Source organism: Mus musculus, chromosome 2, assembly GCF_000001635.26.
Source record: "Mus musculus strain C57BL/6J chromosome 2, GRCm38.p6 C57BL/6J".
Taxonomy (NCBI): domain Eukaryota; kingdom Metazoa; phylum Chordata; class Mammalia; order Rodentia; family Muridae; genus Mus; species Mus musculus.
The window spans coordinates 25,881,517-25,905,613 of record NC_000068.7 but is presented as its reverse complement, the minus strand read 5'-3'; the positions used below and the strand labels follow the sequence as shown (position 1 = coordinate 25,905,613).

General features: G+C 54.0%; 1 protein-coding gene across 33 annotated transcripts in view; it reads right to left on the bottom strand.

Annotated features, from left to right (window-relative positions):
* The window catches only part of Kcnt1 (potassium channel, subfamily T, member 1), a 54,483-nt gene that overhangs the window by 12,660 nt on the left and 17,726 nt on the right, over positions 1-24,097 (bottom strand). For 7 of the 33 annotated variants that reach the window (XR_003952108.1, XM_006497894.4, XM_030249677.1 and 4 more), the window contains exons 2-20: positions 23,377-23,418; positions 17,466-17,545; positions 16,756-16,855; positions 14,709-14,765; positions 14,375-14,423; positions 13,497-13,556; positions 13,206-13,280; positions 13,057-13,140; positions 12,391-12,485; positions 11,152-11,332; positions 7,179-7,343; positions 6,779-6,918; positions 5,328-5,391; positions 5,134-5,242; positions 4,617-4,725; positions 4,256-4,405; positions 3,624-3,862; positions 2,021-2,255; positions 236-341 (exon numbers count right to left, since the gene is read on the bottom strand). Coding sequence is in view for 32 of the 33 variants with exons in the window: in XM_006497894.4 (XP_006497957.2) it covers positions 236-341; positions 2,021-2,255; positions 3,624-3,862; positions 4,256-4,405; positions 4,617-4,725; positions 5,134-5,242; positions 5,328-5,391; positions 6,779-6,918; positions 7,179-7,343; positions 11,152-11,332; positions 12,391-12,485; positions 13,057-13,140; positions 13,206-13,280; positions 13,497-13,556; positions 14,375-14,423; positions 14,709-14,765; positions 16,756-16,855; positions 17,466-17,545; positions 23,377-23,418 (2,140 nt within the window). In the remaining variant the exon portion in view is untranslated. Of the gene's footprint in view, positions 1-69; positions 129-235; positions 342-2,020; positions 2,256-3,623; positions 3,863-4,255; positions 4,406-4,557; positions 4,726-5,133; positions 5,243-5,327; positions 5,457-6,778; positions 6,919-7,178; positions 7,344-11,151; positions 11,333-12,390; positions 12,522-13,056; positions 13,281-13,496; positions 13,557-14,374; positions 14,424-14,708; positions 16,856-17,465; positions 17,546-23,376; positions 23,419-24,097 lie in introns of those variants that run through there. The other 26 variants (NM_001145403.2, XM_017317195.2, NM_175462.4 and 23 more) reach the window with 17 other exon arrangements.

Below are 24,097 nucleotides of genomic sequence, written 5' to 3'. Positions count from 1 at the left end.
GAGCCTTGGCAGACTCTTTCTCTGCCTGACTCTGGCAGTGGGGTTATATGAAGAGGAGATGGCCCTCACCATCTGGAAGCACACAGGTGTTTGGATGAGGGACACAATAGTCCTAATCTGCTTCCAGCCTGTTTAGAAAAGGCTGCTGTGAGGTCAGAGCAGGGAGGCAGAGAGCAGGCAGGCAGGGTAAGGCACCAAAGTGGGATGTCAGATGGCCATAGCTGAATGGCCTTACCTTGTCCAACCGCAGGCAGCAGAAGGGGGCTTTCACAGGCAGGAGGTGGCATAAAGTCGGGGAGCTGCCAATGTAGGGTGAGTTGGGGGGATAGCCCTTCACGTACCTGGATGAAGACAGAGACCACAGCATGGCAGCCTGGCCACTTCAAAGCTGCCCTTTACCTGGAGTATCACAGAGTCAACTGGTACTAGCAGAGATGGCTTACTGTCCCCCAACTCCTGATTCGTATATTTGCCTGGGAGAACCATGTGAGATAACACCTTAGAAGCCTGACCCTGCTTCCTAGGCCAGGACTGGGACAGGTACATTGGCCCTCACCAAGGCCCCAGAATGGCTCAGGCAGACATAGGGTGCAGAGGGGCTACTTGTTGCTGCTCCCTCTATAGGGCCCAAGCTGGGCTCCCAGTGTCGCTGCCCACCAGGAAGTCTCCTAATAGTCAGCCCTCTGCTATTCAGATGGGGACAGGAAGGGGGCCTTGCATCCCTTGAGAAAAATTCCACACAAAGTATACTCAGTGCAAACATTTACACATATACATATGGCAGAAAAGACAGGAACAGATATGTGTGCACACATGCATGCATGAACACACAACATGCTTGCACATATGTATGAGCACACAAACGCAAGCATACACAAGCAATACCCACCTCTACACATCTACATACCTATATAATCTCTCTCTCCCTCCCTCCCCTTTCTCTCTCTCTCTCTCTCTCTCTCTCTCCCTCTCCCTCTCCCTCTCCCTCTCTCTCTCTTTCTCTCAAGCCTGGAAGCTGAGGAGAACACCAGAGCTGTAATCATTAGTCCCCTTAGTGATGCCCATGGCACCCCAGGTGACAGACAGCTACTCAGGCCTGTGCACCCCAGGTGACAGACAGCTACTCAGGCCTGTGCACCCCAGGTGACAGACAGCTACTCAGGCCTGTGCCCCCAGTGGGCTAGCCTCTCAGAAGGCTGTGCTTCCAGTGGGCTAGCCTCTCAGAAGGCTGCTTCTCCTCTTCCCCACCCTACAGTACCCACTACTACACACCATGCCATGCTTTAACATTGAGCCCCGGTCACAACCCTCTAGCACTGTTTCCTCGTGCCCTAAGGGACACAGCCACAGGGACCCACATATTTCTGCCTGCAGGATCTGGGACCCCTACAAATGACCCCTCAACCTTAGAGAAGATTCCAACAGGAGGATGCCCTGACCGAGGTCAAGGTAGCTACACTGCTGAGGACTTACTGAAATCCCTCTTGGTCTCAAACAGGAACATTTGGCCTCATACCCCCAACCCCCAGCCAGGATGGCTAACTTGGGGTAAGCTTGTAGTCTCTGGTTCTGGACAAAGTCTTGCCAAATCATCTACTGGTGACCTCTACAGACCCTGGCCCATGAACATCCACCCGAAATGAGGTGGGCCACACACACAGTCCCAAGAGGAGCTGGCCAGCTGGAAAGAGCTCAGGAATGCCTGCCAGTCAGTGCCTGGCTCTACACCATCTTGACTGTGGAGTAACTGAGGGCAGACAGGTCAGTAGCTAAGCAGGTATGGGGTTGCATGCCACTGTGTGGAGTCTGTGAGCCCCGTTATCTATGACTCCAGCATAGCACACCCCTGTCAGAATGCTCTCAAGTGACTGGACTTGGGGTGAGGACCCTGCTCTGTTTTCCCGTGTGCCCGGGCCCCGCCCCAGAGACACCATTTGCAAAGCAGGGATTGCCATAGATGGAGCATGCCCACACTGGGGAACCTCTCCCTCCCACTGAGGAAGCTCCACTCAGCACTCACTCAACCACAGAGAGCCCCTCGTCGTCCGAGGGTGTCACCTCATCCTCTGACTGGTCACTCAGCAGGTCGCAGGGCAACAGGGCTGAGCTGTCTGCCAACTCCAGAACGGGTGCGATGCTGGGGCGTCGACTACCAGAGCCGTTCTCGGTGGGCAGAGTCAGCTTTGTGCCGTCCCCGCCACTGCCACCCTGGGAGGGCCGGCAATCTGTGTTCTGCAGGTCCATGGCCACTGTCCCTGGACAGAGGGGTTGAACCTGACCAGTAGCCCTTCCCACCCCACTCTCTAGGCCCTAGGAATTTCAGCACATTCCTGAGCCTCCGTTTCCTCTTCAGGACAAGGAGGCCCCTGAGTGGTGGTGATGTTGAGTAGACCCCGAACTCGTTGCCGTGACTGATGCTGACCTGAGGTGGGGGCCCTTTGGGCTCATGGAAAACTGGTTGCTCTGCTCTAAGGAGGGAACTAGGGAGGGTGGCCACACAGTAACCAGGGAGCAGCAAGGCCACTTTGACCTCCTGGCCTCTGTTGTTCCCATTTCAGCCCAGGGCTGCCAGGTTGGGGTTGGTGGTTGGCTCAAGGATGTAGCTCACAGCCTCTGTGGGCCAGACCCAAGGGATAGGGTGGATGGTCTTCCTGAGTTACTCTTGTCTCCCTAGAAGGCATGGGGGTGAGCGATGGATAGAGGCTGGGTTGGGCAGCATCAACCCCAACCCCAAGCTCTTCCTCCAGCCTGACCACCAGAGAAAGCTGTTATTGCAAGGGCAGCAACTTCAGTCTGACGGCTGCTGTCACATGCCATTGAGAATGTGTACCAGAGGGCTGGAGAGGTGGCTCAGGGGTTAAGAGCACTGACTGCTCTTCCAGAGGTCCTGAGTTCAATTCCCAGCAACCACATGGTGGCTCACAACCATCTGTAATGCTCTCTTCTGGTATGTCTGCAGACAACTACAGTGTACTCATATACATTAAATAAATAAATAAATAAATATTTAAAAAATGTGTATCAGAGTCAAAGTACTTGGTCTCTAGAGACCATTTACGCTGGGCATACAGTAAGTGCTTATTAGTGTCAACTTGCCTTGTGAGAAGGCCATAGACCTGGCTACCCTGTGGGTCTGGGACCTGAGAGGCTAAGTGACTCTTTCCTGTTCCCCATCACCTCTTGGAAGACTGGCAGAGGATGACACACGCCACTGGTGCCTTCTGTATTGGCCCAACCCTGTTCAGGAAGTCTCTTGAACCAGTTTTGGGAAGACAGCAAGCAGTTCCAGGGAAGAGCCATGAAGATAAACCATTGCTAACTCAATAAACCCCAGGGCCTTCATCTAGTTCAGGGATGCCTGGCTGAGACCCCAGGGCTCTCTGGTTAGTCCTTCATCTACCACAGTACCCCCACAGGCTCTCAGTTGCCCAGGTAACTGATGCTCACCCAAACTCTGATAGGTGGGGTACCACAATTGGACAGATGCAAAACCCTGGGCCAGAAGAGGCTCACACTGTCCAGAAAGAGCTGGGTTTCAGGAGTCTCCTGCCCAGTGGCAGGTGGGGTGTGGAGTGCACCCTTGGAAGCCACCCATCTTCCACCTGCATACTTCACCAGCTCACCCATAGAGGCGATGATGCTATGCACTGGGAGCCGGGAGGGCCCTTCATATAGTGCCTGCCCTGCAAGGCCCCGTCTCTTCTGCTTCTCCTCCTGTTTGAAGATGAAAGCTGAGTTCTCCTCCTTGGTAATATTGATATAGAAGCAGGTGTCGGAGGCAGCCAGGATGTGCCGTGGTCCTGGGTTCAGCAGGATACTCTTGTTCTCCTCACGCTTCAGCCCGATGAGGCACACCCCATATCTGAGCAGACATGGCCTGGACCTTCAGTGCCACTCCTGGCAGCCTGTGGCTCACATTGTCCTGAGCTACTTAGTCTCCTCCCAGGGACCACGCCTGGACTTCTTGGACAAGCCCTCCCCTCAGGCGTTAGGGACTTGAGGATCCCAGGTCAGCATTAGAAGCTTCAGAAAGGAGAGGCTTTGCGGCAGGTTCTTACATGAACCTTGCCCTGGGATGTCCTGACCACCTCACAAGGTGCGCAGAGCCGGGTTACACTGCCCTTAGCTGAGACTCTGTGATCTCCTGCCCAGGACCCCCACTCATAATGACCTGGCCCTGGGTGGAGGACGAGTAGCCCAGTGGTGGTGGGCATAGCGGGCTCCAACCCTCTAGGCCACCCCGAGCCCCACGTACTTCTTGTGCGCGTGGAAGGCTGCGTAGGTGAAGCTCTTGCCCTCATACTCCCGGAAGAATTTACTGTCACCCATGCGAATGTGGTACACCTCGTTGCCCGAGCACCTCCCGTACGTGCGCTGCCACTGCTCGGGAGACTCCTGTCCTTCCCTGCCAGAGGACTAGGGTAAGGGGCTGCCCCCCTCAGCCAGGCCTGCCCCTCTTACCCAATTGGTTAAATGCATCCTGCATCTCCCTAGACCCCTTCCTGTGCCAGACCTCTGCCCACGACATGCCCTCCACCTCCAGGGAGCCCGCCCTGCCTTGTGGGGTTGATCGGGATGACCAGGGCGTGGTAGTCGGTCTGGCACAGGGCACTCACTGGCCACGGGACGTGTGCACCAGCAGGGTGATGAGGGTGGAGGTGGCCGGGCAGATGCAGTTCAGGGCCAGCATGGCGTACTTGCACTCTTCCTCGCATACCACGTGGTCTGTGGGAACTGCAGGGTCAGACCCCTGCTGCCTGTGGTCCCTCCCCACAGCACCCATGTCTTTCTGAACATGTCGAACCACTCCTGCTCAGCATTAGCTCAGCATCTCAGTGAGTCCCAGAGGAGTACCTGAATGTCTGGGATCACCCCAGCTCTACCCAGACGGGCTGTCCCCGGGTGCCCATCATGGCCCCTGTCTGTTCAGGCTCTGCTTGTCCCCATTTCCCTCACCACCTCTGGCCCCAGTGGGACGACAGATCATTTGCCAAGGCTGCTCCTTACTTTCTGATGCAGAGAGCTAGAGGGAAGGTTGTCCCAAAGGAGAGCCTTCCTTGAGCCTAGGAGAGGGAGACTCTGTTCATACCCTTACAGCCTGCATACCCATGATGCCACAGGGCCCCAACACACCAGCAAATTTGACGTGAAACTTGTTTTCGGGCTTGAGGATCTGGACATAGAGGGGACAGTTGGGGGCAAAGTCCTTCACAGCCCAGGCTCGAAGGATGGTCTGGTGATCCTGTGGGGAGGTGTGGTTGGTGTTAGAGGGCCTACTGCTAAGAGTAGGCAGGCAGCACGGGTTGGGGGAGTCTGCCTGAACTCACCGCAGCTGTGCGGTCCACCTCATTCCTGCTGCTGAGGATAAAGCAGGCCTCTCCGTTGTCCATCCTGCAGAGCAGCAGCTGCTGAGTGTGGCTAAGGACCCAGAGGCCTCCCCGGGAGGTCAGGAGAGGCTGGGCACGCAAAGGGTGAAGGATGGCCAAGCAGGGGCCTTGCCAAGACAGCCAGGCCCAGTCCAGCACATCCTAGTGTCAAGTCCTCAGTGCATCCCAGGCCTTCCAACCTCCCCAGATTCTTCCAGCATATTCTGAGCAGGTCAGGATGCCAGGACACCCATTTCAGAGTCCAAGCTCAGAGGCTGAGCAATGCTCACAAGCCAAGCCTATCTTAGAGACACCAACTGGCCAGTGGGAACCACTCAGGGTTTCCAAGCTGTGGCCTCCTGGTACCTGAGAGGGGTCTCTGAACCACTCTGCCACATCCATCCACACTCTGGTCTCTGCCTACAGCTGTCAGAGGCTTAGAGTCAGAAAGAATCGGTCCACTTGTGTTATTGATGGGAATTACCTAGGCCCTAGGGCAGCTGACCTTACATAGGGCACTGCCCATGTCCTAGGCTCCCATTAACCCTGTGTGTCCTTTCCTCTGTCTGACTGACCTGGGTGGCCATTTCCAGGTTCCCAGGAGTCTGGCTGCTAAGGATCAGTCTAAGAAACCCTTACCTCACAAGCAGGACAGTGAAGCCTCATTCCACCTCCGGCTCCACAAAAGCCATGGGTGGAGCCTCCTGCCTAGCTGGCACTATTCTCCAGCCAACCAGCCCAGAGCTGGACACAGGCAGATACAGTCTCATGGGAACAGAGCAGGATCCCAAAGGAGGCTGTATCCGTGAACGCCCCAGCTCAGGGTTCTGGGGATGAAGGACCTGGGCCATTGATCTGCTTGCCCTTGGCCCCATATCACCTGTACCACACAACAAAGGGTACAGGAACCTTCTAGAATGAAGACGTGGCACAGAGGCTTTGGGGGAGAGTCCCAGATGGTGCGATAGCACGTTCGAGTTGCATGTTAACAGCACACTCTTGTCACCTCAAGTCACTCTGTCAACTCTGTCTTTAAATCAAGAGCCACCCTCAGCCTGGTGTCTTTGTCTCTGACTCTTCGCAGCAGGTTTTTTCCACCCCTGGTCTATTTTAAGCTCCCTAAAATCTAACAGAGAAAATCCCCAGACTCAGAGCAGGAGCGAGAAAATTTTGCCCACAGGCAAGGTCCACAGCAGAGACCACAGCTCGGCCAGGAGTGTTCGTCAGGCTGTCCAGCAGTGACTAGCACGTGAGGATAGGTTCTAGGGTTCCACTCACCCACTCTGGCCCTGCCTCCTGGGACCCCTGTCTGCCCTAGGCAGTTAAGACTGTCATGACCCTCCTTCCCTCTGCCTGAGGACGGCTGGTGGCCTCAGGCCTAGGTCGGCTGTGTTGCCCTGATCAGCACTCACTTGGCTCGCATGAGATCCTGGTCCTTGAGGGCAGAGCCCTGGAGGTAGATGACCCGCTGGGACCACAGGGGAATCTGCAGCACCCTGCGCACCTGGACGTCCATTTCAGAGGGACACAGGATGACCACGTAGTAGTCCTGCTGGCAAGGCTGAATGTCAGTGTCTCTGAGCAGGCTCCTGTCCCACCCCCAGATTGCTCTGTTTCCTGGGTGATGTCATCCCAGGGCCTTATTGGACCACCACAGATGCTCCCCCCACCCCCAGGCTCTAGAGCACCCAGGAGCCTAGCTCAAGCATATGGCATTTCTGCGCTTGAGTGGGAGTTGGGGGTTGAGGGGCGATAACTGTTCTGGGAGCCTAGAAGAAATCTGAGGCCCCCGAGGGGTGCCCCCAGCCTTACCTGGAGCCGGGGATGGGCATAGAACTCATTCAGGAAGTCCATGAGGAGATCAATCTTGAGGGAGCTCACACACAGGACTACGTGCTTCTCCGTCCGTGCTCGGTGGCGGCTATAGTTGCCCCCTGACTTCTGACGCTCCATCCAGAGGTAGACAAGCTCTTCAAACTGTGGAGAGGGAGCAATGAGCACAGGCCTCTGGTGGGGAGCAGAGGGCAGGGCAGGCTGTGGGACAGCAGCTACATGGAGATGCCAGGTGCTGAGGACAGTAAGAGCAGGCCTGCTTGGCTGGTAGGTTGCAGCAGGATAAGCTCGGCCTGGATCTGGCATGTATAAGGTGGGGTCAGAAGCTGTGCTGTGTGACACAGTCATGGGAAGTCCAGCTTGTGGTCTCAGAAGCTACATGACCAGTAGCGGATGCCAGAGCCTGTGCTCTAGACTCCTGGACAGACATGAGAATCTTGGCTCTCCCTGTTGGCTTTCCTGACAGTATTAGGACATCCACATTGGGTGCCTCTCTATCAACAGTGACAAGATCAGTGTTCAGGCCTTGCCAGTGGGGTTTCCTCGTGCTGGGTGGGAAGAGTTGTGAGGTCTGCCAGATTCACATCTACCTGGCCCCTGTGAGCTGCTCAGTACTGGCTCTGCCCAAGGCTTCACATGACATGTAGATCTGAGGTCAGGTGTCCACTGTCTGTTCCACTGTTGAGCATCAAGACCCCACATCTCTAGCCTACTTCTAGGAATGTGGCAATGGGCCTGACGGCTGTGTCCATTCCACAGGTGATGTGACCTTCATCTCACTCCCATGGGTCCTCACAAGGAGACCTGTAGGCAGGGCGTGTTGGGGAACCCGGGCCTGCTGCAGTGGGCTGCTGGATCCCTAGGGCTTGCTTCCAGCCTCTCTCAGGCCTCACTCTCCTCACATGAAGTGTAGGGGTGTTTGCAGCTGTGGTGAAGGGGGTAATAGAGCTAATGAAGGACTGACATTGAGTCCTAAAGCAGACTCACTGTCTGTTCAGAATCTCCAGATGGGAGCTGATCTGGAAAAAAGTGTGTGTGTTTGTGTGTGTGTGTGTGTGTGTGTGTGTGTGTGTGTGTGTGTGTTTGTAATTTGTTGACCTGAGGTCATCTTAGATTATGGTGACTTCTAAATCCAATATCCATGGGCTGCTTGTAGGTGGAACAAGGGCCACAAGATCATATGGAGCAGGGCATACGGTTGGGCATATGGTCAGGAGGCTGCCACAACCATGATACCAACTATCAGACAATGGGTCTTGAGCACCCCCAGTTCCACCCCTCCCCCAAAGTCCTAGCCCAACTAGAATTTCATTCTGACCTGGCCTCCAGAGTAGCCATTGCCTACATGCTTGGATACTGAATCTTAAACATGCGGCCTCTGTGGAGGAGAGTGACCCTCAGCATCAGGGCCCCATCTCAGAGCCTCCAAGAAGGCTCTGAGGCTACTGGGATAGGGCTCATCCTCACTTGGGGAAGAGACTGGGGAATCCAAAGAGAGTCCTGATAGACAATGAAGGCTGAGACTTGTATGGATGGATTGTCCCTGGCACTGTCTAAGCTCCTTCTGAGTCAGGATATCGTGAACAAGCTGGTGGGGCTATGAGATGAGAGGCCAGGACAAGCTTCAGATGGCTTTGCAGTGAGGACGGGACCTATAGTGTGTAAGGGGAGGCTACCAAAAGAGATGACTTCCTAGAACCTAGAAAGCGATGCTATCTGGAAAAATCAATGGAGCCTTTGCAGAGATCATGATGTGGACTTTATGTCAAGAACACAATTCGATGATGCTAGGTCAGGATGAGCACCTGGAGCTGTGACTGATGAATCTGGGCTGTCACTGTACCATCAACGCCCACCAGGATGAGCTGACATGGGTACCAAGTGCAGCTAGAAGAATGGAGAAGCAGGCAGAAGGAAGCGATGGTGAGCCACAGAGGAAGGCCATGCACAGGGCCCAGAGTTTGGAATTTTGTCTGTAAGCCAAGAGAGGCTGAGGGCCGAAAACTGTGTCAGGGCCAACTTGATGCCTTCAGAGCTCTCTGTGAACCATGCCACAGGCCTGAGGTCTCCATAACTGCGGTGTCTGTTTCTAAGTCCAGGTGTGTGGCCAGCTTCCAGCAGTCTCAGGAGACACCTGCACACTCCAGCCATAGCGACTCTGACCAAAGCAGACCCATCTTAGATGTGATGACAGATAAAGGAAAACACAGGCCCCACTCAGACACAAGCTTAACGAATGAAGAGAATCCAGCAAACCTCAGCAGACTCCAGCATAATGCTGTCAAAAGTCTTACGTCGTGTTTCTCTCAGGAATTCAAGGATGGGTAATATTAGTCAACTGCATTCATTTTTAAATGTGTAAAAGCCCTGTATTATCACTCTATTGGACTGATAAAAAGTATTTAATTAAAAAAAATTCTGGTTCCACCAAACTGGGGGGGAGAAGGTGTTTAAGCAGAGGCAGGCATCTACCCAAACTCAACAGGTTGTCACAGGGAGGTCAGAGTGACAGCTCAGAGGCTCATGGTTAGACTGAAGAGGGAGTGAGAGACTGTCGTTCTTCAGGGGCAGCCCATGAAAGCTGACCAGTGTTTGGTACAGCTTGCTAGATACACACTGCACACACCAGCACTGACAGAGCTCAGAAGAAGAAATGCAGTTTCAACCCAGGACAAAAAGACAAGGCGGCCTGAGGAAACATAACAAGAGCTTTGCGCTCTGGATAAAACAACACTTGTGAAGGTTTTTGAGCTAAGTGTGATGGCACACACCTTTAATCTGAGCACTCCTGACACAGAGGCAGGAGGATCTCTGTGAGTTTGAGGCCAGCATGGTTTATAAGCAAGCTCCAGAACTTTGCAAAGCCCCAGGAATGTCAGAGACTTGCTAGGAAATGCTAAAGGCTAGTAAGCCACAATCTGTTCCTTGGCACACGTGTCAATATGATTTTCATAAAAATCCTCATATGGGGAGTTGGTCTTGAACCCCCGAAGGCTGAGATTACAGGTGGATACTACCAGAGGCCTGGCCTGTGAATTACACAGAATAGCGAGGATCTAGGAAGCCTCTGAACAGGAGAGTTAGAGCATCGTGTGCAGAGCCTCAGGAGTGGAATGAAGAGATGTGCATGGCCAAGTCAGGCCCATTCCATCTTATCATACACGCTCCATTCTGGGCGGGCTTGGCCCTCTATGTGAGAAGCTGACCCTAAACTTTTGCAAGAAAACAGACTTGTGACTGAGGGAGGAAATGGTTGTTTAGGTAAGAGTAAAATGTTAAGGGGGAAGTTTGGCACATTAGACCTCATTAAAACCTTAGCTGGAGAAGAGCAGGGCCCTTGACCAAGGCTAGGAAGAAGATCACAGAGCAGCAGCTGTGAGCAGAACCCTCTAGGACTGGCTCCTAGACACAGAGAAGATAGCAGGTGGGAGAAGGAAGGAGGGACCATGGTGGGGGTGGGAAAGGGATGGAACTAGCACACTTCGGGCTCTCAGTGCAGCGTACTCTGGACAGGGGCAGTGGAGAGGCAGGCAGCTCCTTCTGGAAGAAGTAGGGAGCTGCCTACTGGGCTTGGGGTCAGTGCTCCACCGAGAGATGGGACTAGCCCAAGGGCAGAGCTCAGAGTCATCCCTAAAGCTGTGGCTGGGAAAGAGGGTAAATTTCATCCCCACAGTCTGTCTGCATAGGTAAAGGGATCACTTGTACCTAAGACCCTCTGGAAAGGAAAGCCTGTGCCCATGGTTGCTCTTGTGCGGAACACCACCTCACTGTTTACTAGGGTCCAGGGAGAACCTATGACCCGCCGCAGACCAGGGAGCACCTTCTCTGGCCTCAGTGCTCTCCTGGGAATGGCCTTCCAACAAGTGCTCACAGCCACCATGGATCCCTCCTGTCCTTTGTCACTCTTCAGGGAGTGCCTCCTGATGTCCCTGTGCTGAGCACGAGGACTCACTTGCAGTGGGAGCACCACAAGGGTGACACAGATCAGGATGACCACCAGGAGCTGGGATGGCCAGATCTTGGGCGTCACATCACCGAAGCCCACAGTTGAGAAAGTCACGATGCAGAAGTAGAAGGAGGTCAGCAGGTTCAAGTTGCCACCTGCTCGCTCCAGGTGCTGGATCCCACAGGTCCTAGAAACAGGAAGATCAGGGCTGCAGCAGTGGGGCTGGGGCTGCAGCAGTGGGGCTGGGGCTGCAGCAGTGGGGGAGAGGCTGCAGCAGTGGGGGAGGGGCTGCAGCAGTGGGGGCAGGATCAGCAGCAGTGGGGCAGGGGCTGCAGCAGTGGGGGAGGGGCTGCAGCAGTGGGGCAGGGGCTGCAGCCATGGATGGGAGGAAGTGAATGGAAAGAGACAGGGCTGCAGTGTGGAATGGGGCTGCCTGAGTTGGCTGCTGTGGCCAGAGAAACAGGACATGCCCACCTTCTCCCCTCCCAGAGTGATAGGCTCTACCAGTCCTGAGAACCATGTCCCCTAGGACCTAAGTGATGCCTCCCTGACCATAGGATACAGGTGACTGGCCTGGATACCCATCACCCACAGGAGGACCTTGGCCCTCTGGCACTGAGTTTAAGTCTGAGCTTGGAAAAGCTGCTCGTCCTAATCAGGAGGCAGTAAGGCAATGGGGCTACACTGGTGAAGGGGGAGCCTTTGGTAGCAAAGGTGTGTGGCTGCAGCAGTGATGGGTAGGGCTGCCACAAGCCTTGCCAACCTATCCTCCAGGCCCTGCAGCCATTCCTAGCCAGCTCATTCTTGCTTGAAGGATAGCAGGAGGTGACTGGGCCTCTTAAAGATGGGGAGCAGGGCCATTCCATAGGCAGGCACCGGAGGCTGGCAGGTTGGCCCAGGTGACCAGAAGCTCCCCACTCTAAGTGACCCTCCAAAAGACCCTGGCTGCTTCTAGACTACGTTCTCAGCTGAACATCAAAGCAAAGGGTCCCGAGACCCCTCTCAGCCCCTGAGCCAGGTTCCTTCAGGGTTGCAAACACAGCCAGCTGAGCAGGACACCTTCAAGTTCAGACGTTGGGCCATTGTATCCCTGAGCTCTGGACACAAAAGTGAGGAGCGAAGTTCTCTGTCAGCTTTGTGTCCCATCTGTCACCTCCCCTTGGCTTGCTTCTAGGCTTGAGGTCTGCCTGAGGAGTGTGCTAGTCGTGGCCACCTGATAGGACCACGAGACTTCTAGGCACTCACCCTGTGAAGACCAGGCACAGCAGGGTGCAGAACAGGATGAGCACCTGGTTGAACATGGCTGACTGTGTGCGTAGGATGGCACGGTGGAAGTCATTCTGCAGAGAATGCAGCCATCAGAACCCACAGACACCCTGATGCATAACAAGCAGAGGTCTAGTTACCCTTCCATCCCAGAGGAGGGTACCAGGCAACCTTGCCCTGTGCTGGTCACTCTGACCTCAGCTTGGTCTCAGGATGAGCCATGCCCTGGGCTGAGGTCAAAAAGTACCAGAGGGCAGATAACCTTTTTCTTCAGAACTGTTGTCACTGTGCAACAGGAGCAGGGCTGAGTCCAGGTGACTGGCTACCAGGGGGACAGCTGTCATCCTGGCTTTCATTTACAGCATGGATAACCTTGGACATCCAGCAGAGGCTAGCCATAGAGGTAGTCGGAACCTGAATTCTCCTGACGCTGGTTTTGGGGCCCAACTCTGGTTGTGCTTGCTCACACCCACACACCCTGTCCCAGCTTCTCAGGCCTGGAAAAGCTGTCTCCACAGAAAGAGGAAGCTCAAGGCCAGACTAGAATGCATCACTGTGGCATGCGGTCTCTGGACCACTGCCTGATCCAGCCAGCAGGTGGGAACAGTGCTCTCCTGGAGCTGGCAAGGGCCAGGCCTCACTTACAATCATGTTCTCCAGCGCATGCTTGGCCAGCCAGCAGTTGAGAAACACGGGGATGAACAGGTTCCGCAGAGGTGGCCAGAAGACCTGTGGTGTTGGGGAGAGGTCAGGCGGGGCTTGGGTAGCAGAGCTTGGGGCTGGGGCTCACCCACCGTGATGATGAAGGGCAGTGTGTTGATCATCTCCAAGACGAAAGACACATGGAATATCTGCTCCCAGATGTTGCCCTGGGGGACAGAGGGACTTCAGAGCCAGTGAGGGGCAGGGGCAGGGCCGTATGGCAATCAGGGTCAGGAAAGGGGGCTGGGAGTTTAGAAATAGGGAGACATAAGGGTTGGGAGTGGCAGTCTTTGAGTTAGGGATTCATTGGGGGATAGAGGAAGGGCTATGCAGAAAGGACATGGTGGGGACTCAGGGCAGGATGGGCACAGGGAGGGACTCACTTTGTAGCTGAGGTAAATGATGAGCATGGTCTCTAAGAAGCTTATTGTGGCCACAATGACCTGAGTGAAGAAAAGCAAAGAGACTTGGAGCAGATCTGGGGACAGGGCCTGACCTATGAGGGACTCAACAACTCAACAGGCAGAGTCCTAAAGGCGGGCATGCATGTGTGTGTGTGTGTGTGTGTGTGTGTGTGTGTGTGTGTGTGTGTGTGTACAGGCCTGTCTGCACCCTAGCTGCTGAAGTAAGATGTCTTGATCAGAAAGGCTTGCAGGCTAAACTGCAGTAAGTACTCTAGGCCCTGGCTAGGTTAGAGGGCAGACCATACTCTGTCCTTGCCCTTTTGAGGCACCCTGTGGGCCATCAGGACTGATGAGGCAAGGAGGGGTGGGGAAACCTGAGGAGCACCACTAAAGCTACCTCAGGAGGTGGAGGTGGCTGTGAGGGGGTGGGGCTTAGTTGGCAGTACTCCTTGGACCCTGGGTAGGGATGGAGCCTCACTACAGATAGCCATGAATCCTGCAGAGTCATCCAGGCTGGAGACACACAGGACTGGGACAGAGCTGGGGAACACCCCTCAGAAGTTCGCCTGAGTAATTGACCCCCACCTCTACTTTAAAGGAAGATAGTTAGATAGGGTTAGGTAAGGACAGACAGTAGGAAGGACAGGTTCCAACCAAGAAAGAGATGAAGGTGCTAGTATGCCCTCAAAAGTCTCTGGGAAAGTCAGAGTAAGAGTTGCTAGGCCTTACTGAGCCTAAGTCTGTTTATTTAGTGAGCCTGAGTCCCTTGCTCACTGAACATGGGAACAAGCTCTCTCCTTACTGAGCCTCCAGGAGCAGTCTCACTGTACAAGGAAGAGAGATAGGTTGGGACTCACCTGGATCACCCACAGAGCCATTTTCCTCTCCACCCACAGGATGGGAGCCCTAGGAAAAGAAGGGAAGTGAGCCCTGGGCAGGATGACAACTGCCAGGACACCTCCTCGTCGGGCTTCAGAAGAGTATCACCAAGGTAGTGAGAGCCCAGTGGCCAGATGTGGAGGGTATTCACTCCCCTCACACGGGGAGTGTCTGCAGCACTGGCTTCAGCCAGTGTGCTAGGGTGCTGCTGAGCATGTCCCAGGGTGGGCATCGGCTCCACTAGAGCTGGACAACTGAACTCTCACCCTGGCCCAATGTGGCCTGACAAATGGGAGCCCGGAGCAAACTCACCAGTGGAACTCAGAGGATGAGCCATTGAAAGTGTAGTTATACTTCGTGCAGCCCCAGCTGTGAAGAGACAAAAGCACTGGCCCAGACACAGACTTCCAGGGCTGACGCCAAGGGCTCAGAGTGAGTGAAAAGGCCCCATTTGCTCACGCAGGGCCCACCTCCAACTGAAACTGGTGCTCTAACATTTAAGGAACCTCCCTGGCCTGCAGTAGGGAAGCTCTCTAGCCAGTCTGGAGCTCTGGGCCCTACAGGAAGGTGCTGCTCTGGAGAGAGTGAGGATGACAGGCTCAGGAGGCCCCTCACCCACCGCACAACCACAGATGTCCCAGTGTGGATGCACAAGCCCTCTGGAGGAGCTTTCCGAACAAACCTGGATAGCTAGCTCCTATCCTAAGGAGAACTATTAATGTTGCTCACCTCCAAACCACTTGAAGATAAGCATATCCGAGCATTTGGGAACCAGCTGATGAGAAGCAGGACTCGACCAATCTGCTCCAGGCCAGACCCAGCACCAGGCTCACAGAACCCAGAAGGGGGCAGCTCCTAGCCTCTCCTCTTGCAGTGAGCTACTTCTCACCCAAGCTTTACTGGGGCTGTTAGACTCAGCACCCACAGAAGTCTCTGAGCCATCCACTGACCCCCTCTCCTCTTCTCCAACATCTATACTCACCTATCCATCCTTCACCACATCTATGGTCCATGCATCCACCAACCCACCACCATCTGATCTGTAATTCATGTACCCATCTATTAACACATCCTCTTGTTCAATATCTCCTTGGCATCCCGACTCCTAACTCTCCGACTACCCATGCATCTATCCATCCAACCATCTACTCATCCAGCTATATATTATCCGTCACTCACTCACCCACCCACCACCTAAGTATCCATCACCTACCCCTCCCCTACTATCCCTGCTAGTGACTGTGAAGGACTTGGATCCTCTAGGGAGGTGCAAGCAGAAGTCCTGAGCCTTTGGGACGTGGAAAAGGTGAAACAGACCCAGAAAAGTGTTCTGAGTTAGTTATAACCTCTGCTTCTCCTCAAACATCTACAGAGACTCTTCCCTCCTCTGACCCGGACAGTGATGAGAGGTTTGTTCTCAATAGCACGTGAGGGGGTTTTTGGCCTGGGAACCCTAGTTTTCCTGAAAGTGGACAACAAATGAAAAAAGGAATTCAGTGAAACTCTGCACACAGGCTCCAGGATCTGGCCTCCTGCCTGGAGATTTATGGGACCTCGGCAGCTCAGGCACTCAAACTCCAGGCTCTGACTAAGGAGTCCTTTAGCATCTGAGCCCACTTGTCAAATCTGCTGGTATGGAAATTGGAGTTAAAACAAAACAAAACAAAACAAAAAAACCCAAAATAACAACAACAACAAACCAAAAACCAGGACTCAGTGGAAGTAACCAGCAAGGGGAAGGGCCCAGACAAAGCATCCTCAGAGGAATGAAGGAAACCAGGAGATGAGGGATACAGAACTCAAATTTGGGGAGGAGTGTCACCTCAGAACAGAATGGAGAGAATAGAAGGAATAGAGTAGGAGTCAGGAGAGGCAAGCATATAGGACCCAGCTTCCAAGCCTCACAGGACACAATTCAAGACAGGGAAGACAATGGCGCCCCGAATGGATCTGGGCTGGGAAATAATAGCATAGCATCTCACAGAAGGCAGGGCAGTGGGAGGACCACAGAGAAGAAGACTTCAGGAGAAGAACTGCCAGCCTCATCAGCTGGGGGCCTATACAGACACTTGCTAGCATACACCTCTTCCTCGAGGAAACACACTGTGGCTGTGTGCACAGATCTACCCTACACCAACCCCGTTACCATGCTGGGTATGACTAAGTGACCCTAGGCATGACTTTGGGACAGGGTCACACTAGGAGAAGGAAAGATCCACAAGGCTCTGGTGACAGGACTTCTAGGGAGTCTGGTGAGGTGTTGGTCACAAGTCCCCCAAACAGTTGCCTGTAATGCCAGTGGAACGCAATGGAAAGGCTCAGCCTCGGGACCCCGACCCCAGCCCCACAGGTCACCCACCATCCGATGCCCTGGTCTGGGTTGTCAAGCAGGACACGGACGATATACAGCAGGCAGGTGAGGAGCTTGAGGGAGAAGTTGAACAGCCGGATCCTCAGGCCTGTTAGGAGGGGAACAACAGGGCAGGAGCATCAAGGAGCAGGTCCGCCCCTCTGCTTGGGGCTCTCAACAGCTCCCTCCTGAAGCAGCCGCATAGGCCTCCGTCTCTCACTTGTATTCCAGATGCAGAGGACAGGTGTATCTGTACCAACCTTCCCCCGCCAGATCCACCTGACCACTGATAAAGCACTGAGACTTACAGTGCAGAGGCTTGGGGGTGCAGGGGCCTGGGGTACTGGGGATTTCCCAAGGCCACTTCACTCATGGGATTCGATTTAGGGGACTTGGAGCCATAGCCTCACCTCCAAGCCCCTTCCTTCTTGCATCCCAGGTGGGTCCAGAATGGCCAAGTTTAAAGCTGGGAAGGAGGAGGGGAAGCACGGAGGTGGGGATCGCTAGGGGGTGCTGGAGTGACAGAGGGGAGGTGACTCAGCTGGCTCCTGGAGACAGCCTAGACCCAGTTCAGCTCAGGGTCCAGCCTGGGGGCCGTGACTCAACACACTGGGCTTCCCCAGGATGCTCGGGTGACCATTTCCCTCCACATATAGGTGGGACATCTCCTTGGACTCCCAGCCCCTGCCCATCCCTCTCCATCCAGGCCCCTGACTCACTGGATCTTTGGTTTTTGATGAAGAACAGCTTGAGCCGCTCTTTGAAGGTGTTCTCATTGACATAGAACTCCACCTGGACCCTGAGAAAGGAGAGGAAGCTGGGGCTTGGCGTCAGAAGGTTTAGGCCCAAGGCAGCTGGAGCCTCAAGCCAGGACCAGAGCCCCAAGCCCAACTGAGTTCTTTCAAACCACATGAGCAGAGAGGAACTTGGGAGGGACAATGTCCCTACTTTGGACCATCAAGGTCTATGTCTAAAGCAGCCACTGGCCCTCACAAAGCCTCCTCTGAGTACAGCTGCAGCCACTGGTGGACCATCTGCTCAGCATCTGGAGCCCTCCAGGATCCAAGGAGATCAGGGCTACAGCACCCAGTGTTCTGGGCATTGGATGCTCAAATCTTCTTAGTAACTGTAAAAGCTCCTAAACAGGAGCTCACAGTCATTACGTCTGGGGTTTGTGTTCTGAGGCCTGTAATCATTACAATCTGGAGGATGGTCAGAAGGCCAGCAGGAAGCAGTTATCCATAAGCTAACCATACTGTGGACCTGGCCACCGGTCTTCTGTCCACCATCCCCAATCCCCCATGGCACCACACACAGAGGCCACACCCACGTTCTCTGAGGTCCGAACATCACCCAGTATAAACAGCGAGTGAGCTATTCACTGCTCACTGATGCCCCAGTGCCACACCCAGGAAGAGCCAAGTGTTCACTGAGATTAACTGTGGCTAATGGAAGATAAGCCTCTATTCTCAGGATCCCAGCCTCAGACGTGGTCCTGCTCTCCTCAGCTTCAGAAACATTCAGAAGCAGGAGGTGAAACATCCGTGCTGACATAGGAAGAATGGGAGGAGTCCGAGTTCGGAGCCTGGACTCCTTTAGCAAGTGTGGCCAGCTTGCAGCATTTCCCCTGTGAACTGGGGCAGTCAGGTACCCTTGAGAGGACACATGGCTCCTACCAGTACGTCCTCCCCAACAGGCTGCAATGTCCCTAGGATGAAATGATGTGGGACACAGTACCAGGGACCATAGGACAGAAGGCTAGAAGGACAATGTGCCCTGCAGACTTGTCTTGCTGCCTGGAAGGACCCTGCATGGAGAAGTTGCTGCCTTTCTGTAGGCAAAGGAGACAAATATCAGCCAATCTGTTTCTACCATTTCCCACTCACTGTTACTGTCACCTGGGGAAGGGGGCACCAAACCCAGGGCAGGTAGATGCTGGACATCATGTTCCTCTGATCAGGTACAGGTTCCGTCAAGACAGTTGGAGAGTTCCATGTCAGTGCCTCGCTAGGACTGACTATTCCAACAGCCCCAAAGTGTTTTAACACCAGTCAGCCTAAAGCCTGGTAAGTGTGGACTACTGGGTGCTCAGGAGCCTTGCCCTAATGCCCTATACCTGGGCTGGGGAGGGGCCTGGGTCACAGTGGGTTTGCTGGTCACAGAATTCCCTAAGGGTTCAAAAGGCCTGGTCATCTTGCTTGGGACAGGTACCATTGGTGCAGGGCCATGACTGGATCCATCCTGGACCTCACAGCAAGCCAAGCTTCCCATAGGCAAGTAGGGGCCAACCCAGTGCTAATGGCTGGTGTACCCCAGCATATCCCACTATACTTCTGAACCTCATTTTACCAAACATCTCACTGTCCCCCAATACACCCTTCTATCCCAGCACATGTCCCCTCCTGCCCCACAAATGACACTGTACACCAGCAAGCTTCATGCTCCACATTGTTCGGCACACCCACTATGCCACAGCACACTTCTGTACCCCACTTTTTCCAGAACAACCTACCGTGTCCCCACAGTGCCCTGGTACACATGCTATATCCAGTGCAAAACTGTACCCCACTCTATGGCAGCACAGTTTAATTTTTTATAGGGTGTTAGGAGCCCAAGGCCAGAGAGGACACTGTACTTAGTGACTATGAAGAGTCAGCTGTGCGACTTTCTCGTTGAAGGCACCTGAGGCTAGGCAGACAGGCTGGGTGGGGGTGGGAGCAGGGAAGTCACTGTCAGGTGTCCTCAGGGACCTAAAAGCCTGTAAGGAGCTCATGAATCCCTCTCCTGTCCACCCATCTCCTTTAAAATAAAGGCCTCGAGGGAGGGACTTCCCACCTGCTCAGCCCCACAGGGCCCTCAGGTGGCCAAGACCTTTGCTAGGCAACAAGATGGCAGTCTGTCCCCACCTCCCTTAGGGCACAGACCACAGCCTTTCTGATTCACTGTGGCTTCTGTTATCTTTGGCTCTACTCCTATGCCATACCCTAAACAGGGATGGCCACAGGAGTCTTCTACAATCTGCCAGATCAAGGCACCAAATTCTACCTGCCTGAGTGTGCCCCCAGTGGCCAGGGTGGCTATTCACTGCCCTCTGCTATTTCGTGCCAGTATAACATGATGAAGTGTCCTCAAGGTGCCATGTGCTAGGAGTTTAAACCCCAAGAGGTAGGAAGAAGAAAGGAACTACATACAGCTGTGGTGTGTGGAAATGGGGGGGGGGCGGGGCGAGGGGGCACAGGTGCTGATGGGGGTGAGGTTAGGATTGGATAAGATCGTTAGGGGAGAACCCAGAGTCAGTCATGGTGGCTTAATGGGCAGAGGGGAAGCTGAAGGGTCAGGCTCATGTGTGTTCCCGCTCCTGCCATGTGGGATGACTGTGACCACCGCAGTCCTCTGCCTGTGAGACAATTATTCCCAGATGAACCTCATCAGCTCCTCTTTGACTCACCGGTCTGTGGACTCACACACTTCCCTTGGGCAGACTTATCTATAGCTGACCCACCAGAGAGGCTGTCCCAGGACACACTGGGAAAGTACTTGCATGCTCTCCTTAAGGGTAGAGCTCCAACCACAGGGACCCTATCTGGGGAAGGACAGAACCTTGCCCCCCACCCCTCTGTCCCTGCACCCTGCTGCCCTATCTCACTAGACATTCTCATGGGACATTCCTGCTGCTTCCCATGTGTCTGACCCTGGTCTCTAGGTGTCTTGAGCACCATGCTCATGGCTGCTTCACTCTCCAGGGTCCTGAGCCCTCAAGGCCTCCTGTCCTACTTGTCATCTTCCCAGCAGCATCTTGAGCAGCCTGTGAAGATCAAGAAGCCAGCAGGCCCTTTGCTGCTCACTGAACAGCCAGGAGCCTGTGACACCCAACTCTGCCTGTTGGCATCCTCGCCCAGCTCTGGAAAGCTGACCTGGCTAATGACATCCTCTCTGAACCAGGCTGATCCTGACTAATGCCACCTCCCAGCAGGGCTTCCCATTAGGCTGACAACACCCATTTGTATGGATGGCTCCAGGTATTTTGTGGGCAGTGCCCACCTACGGCAGAAGGTGTCTCCCAGGAGCCGCCACTGGAGTCAGAGCTCTACAATGCCAGAGAAATCAATGAATTCTTTTTTACTTTTAAATTTTAATGGCCTGTGGCCACCCACTTCCTCTAGCACCACACAAAGCAGGGATTAAAAGTATCCATTTTACTCCAACCTATGTTTAAGATACCCTAAGATGAAGACGCATCGCACAGCCCTACGGGAGCAGAGGGAGTTTATGAATGGCCTGCCCCTCTTATAGCCTCTGCTCACAGGCACCTTTGGACCTATAGGATCTAGGCCTGAGATGGCCTTCTGGTTGCACTGACTTTGACCCGTGGGGTGTTGCTTGTCCTGGGCCCCAAACCCATCCTCTCTCTGAGCTCATTCTCAAGGGACACAGTGGGACACACAAAGCTCCCGGGAGTCATAAAGTGTAAGGACTGAGAGTCAGTGCCCACCGGGAAGCTGGAGAGATGCAGGCTCTACCTCTTGCCTGCTTTTAGCTTCCTCACTGGGGACAATGATGTGCCTTATCCCCATCCTCCCACCCCCAGTATCACAGAGTGAAGGTAAGACGTGTCCCACTGTGTCCCTTGGGAATGAGCTCAGAGAGAGGATGGGTATGGATGGGGCCCAGGACCAGCAGCACCCCATGAGGTCAAAATCAATGCAAAGAGAAAGCCATCTCAGGACTAGATCATTCAGTGTATCACACTGCAAACTCACAGACTGGCTACACACACACCAGCCATGCCCACAGACCTTGGGTAGGGCACATGCCCAACCACCAGTCTGAGCTAGAGTAAAATACATGACCCACCTTGGTGAGGAGCTAGAGGGCACAGCTATGGTACTGGTACTGGTGACTGGGTAAGAAGGGCCTGAGAACAGGCTGCCAGGGGCAACTCTAATCTACTCCTCCCTACATCTTCTGAGGGCTGGCCAAGTGGGAAGAGCCCTGATGCTCTCACAACCCCAAGCCTTCATAATCCCCAGGGGAGTTCAATAGAACTCTATTTGTAGCACTCTCCTTTAGCTCTGGATTCTGCTTGGAGCACATAGCTCCCCAGAAAGGCCCCTTACAATGCTCCAGGCTTCAGCCCCATACAGCCTGGGGGGGGGGGGTAGACAGTCAGGTATGGGTCTTTAAGCTCCACCTGGGAAACTGAGGGAAGAGATCCAGTGTGGACTGAGAAAAGAGAACTGGCTTCCCAAACTAACTCTCCTGGCAAGGCATCTTTCTTTGGACCCAGGGGCTCTCCAAGGAGCATACAACAAGGGCAGCCACAGACAGGTTCCTGCTCCCTACTGTGACCAGGTCTGAGACCTCAGGTGTCTGGGGAGGAGGAGAGCATTGCATGAGGTGGGTATCTCTGTCTATGTCTGTTTGTTTACTGCACTATAGGGCCCTAAACAAGGAGATGGAGGTATAGGCTGTGGCCCCAGCTACCCAGCCTACAGCTATGGAGTCATAATAGGCTGAACCACAGTAGCAGGGAAGCACCCCAAATTACCAGCAGCTGGAAACACTGAGCAAATGGTGGTTACCAATTCTGTTCATCAATGGAAATGACAGATGAGGCCTCACTTGGAGACCACTCTGACAATGGTAGATCTGGGTCCCAGAAGCATGCCATAACAGGCTTCCTTGAGGGGCTCTGGCTGCCCCAGTCTCAAAGTCTTTGTCACTTGGCCTAACTCTTAGCTCAAGATAGAGAGGTACCCAGCAGAGACATTGGCCCTTGGAGACAACAACACACATAGGAAGCAGAGGGGAGCTGAGGCTGTAGGCTTTGGGCTTAAATGAACACTGTACTCATACAGGCACGGTGGCAGACCTGTCTGTCATCAGGCTTCTGCTGAAGGTCTGGACACCACTGCCTCAGGCTCTGTGATGGTTTCAATGAGAATAGCTGTCCCTGGCCAGCTCCAGACAACCTGACCTTGAGTTTCCCTAGACTACCCTGCCATGAAGAAGGGGCCTAGCGTCAGGAACTCTGCATAGACTCACATACTTGAATGCTTTGTCCCAGTCACCAACAGTTTGGGAAGGATCAGGAGTGGCCTTGTTGAAATTGTTGAAGGAGGTGTGTCACAAGGGGCAAGCTTTGGGGTTTCAAAAGCCTATGTCATTCCCAGTTAGCTCTGCTTCATGCTTATGGGTAAGATGGAAGCTCTCAGCTACTGCTCCAGCACCAGCCTGCCTGCCTGCTGCCATGCTCTCCACCATGGTGGCCATGGACTCACCCCAATCAACTCTTTCTCCTTTAAGTTGCCTTGGTCATGGTGTTTTATCACAGCACTAGAAAAGTATCTAAAATCAGACATCCACCCCCCACCCCTGGGGAGCCCATTTCCTGTCCACAGATTCTTTCCAAGGGAACCATTAATCTCTTTGTCTTCAGCCCCAGCCCCCCACCCCCAGGACAAGAAACACATGTCGGTCCTGGGAAGTGCTGGTCAACACTGGCATGTTCCTGCCTGGCTGTTGGATCATGGTACTGAACAAGTGTGGCCTTTCCCATGAGCCTGGTTCTCAGGGCATGAGGGTGCATCTGTCCCTGAGATAGTCAACCCTTCCCTGTGAAGCACTTACTGAGAAAGGGAAGAGTCCAGGCTGAAATCTTCCACATGAAGCCTGGAGACACAGAGTGGAAACATCAACATAGAAGGTGGATGGGGCTCCAGGCAGTATCTCAGAGTAATGGGGTATACCTGAAGTCCCCATACCTGTGACCTGTGGAGCCCCAGGCATGATAGGTATTGTCAGGGGAGGCAGTCTAGCATGCAAGGCAGGTGGAAGCCAGGTTTACCCCTCTGTATTGGAGAAAGCCCTAGAGACTGCAGGTGCTGGCACATGCAGGCCCTGTACTCTGGCCAGAGGGAGTGACAACCACAGGGAGGTCAGGACCCTGCCTTTAGCCAAGTGACAAGGATCTGCCTCTCTCCCATTCAGGGTTAAGCCTACCTCAGGCATCTTTGTGACCCTGTGTCCAGCAGTGACCCTTACAGTGACACCAGAACTGAGGAAGCTGAAGCCAGCTGAGTAGTTCCTGTCCAGGGTACATTTGGGCACAGGAAACCTTGGACAGCCTGCCCCTTGGTTTTCTACTTGGAGCTGATAATTCTCCGGTGACTGAGTTGTGGACCTGGCCAACTCCAGACAACCTAACCTTGAGTTTCCCTAGACTACCCTGCCATGAAGAAGGGGCCTAGTGTCAGGAACTCTGCAGTAGCAGTCTGTGTTGAGTGTTGACTGCATGCTGTCTTGGGTCAGTCCTCCAACCAAGGACTTCAGTGGAGCCTCTCTCAATTTT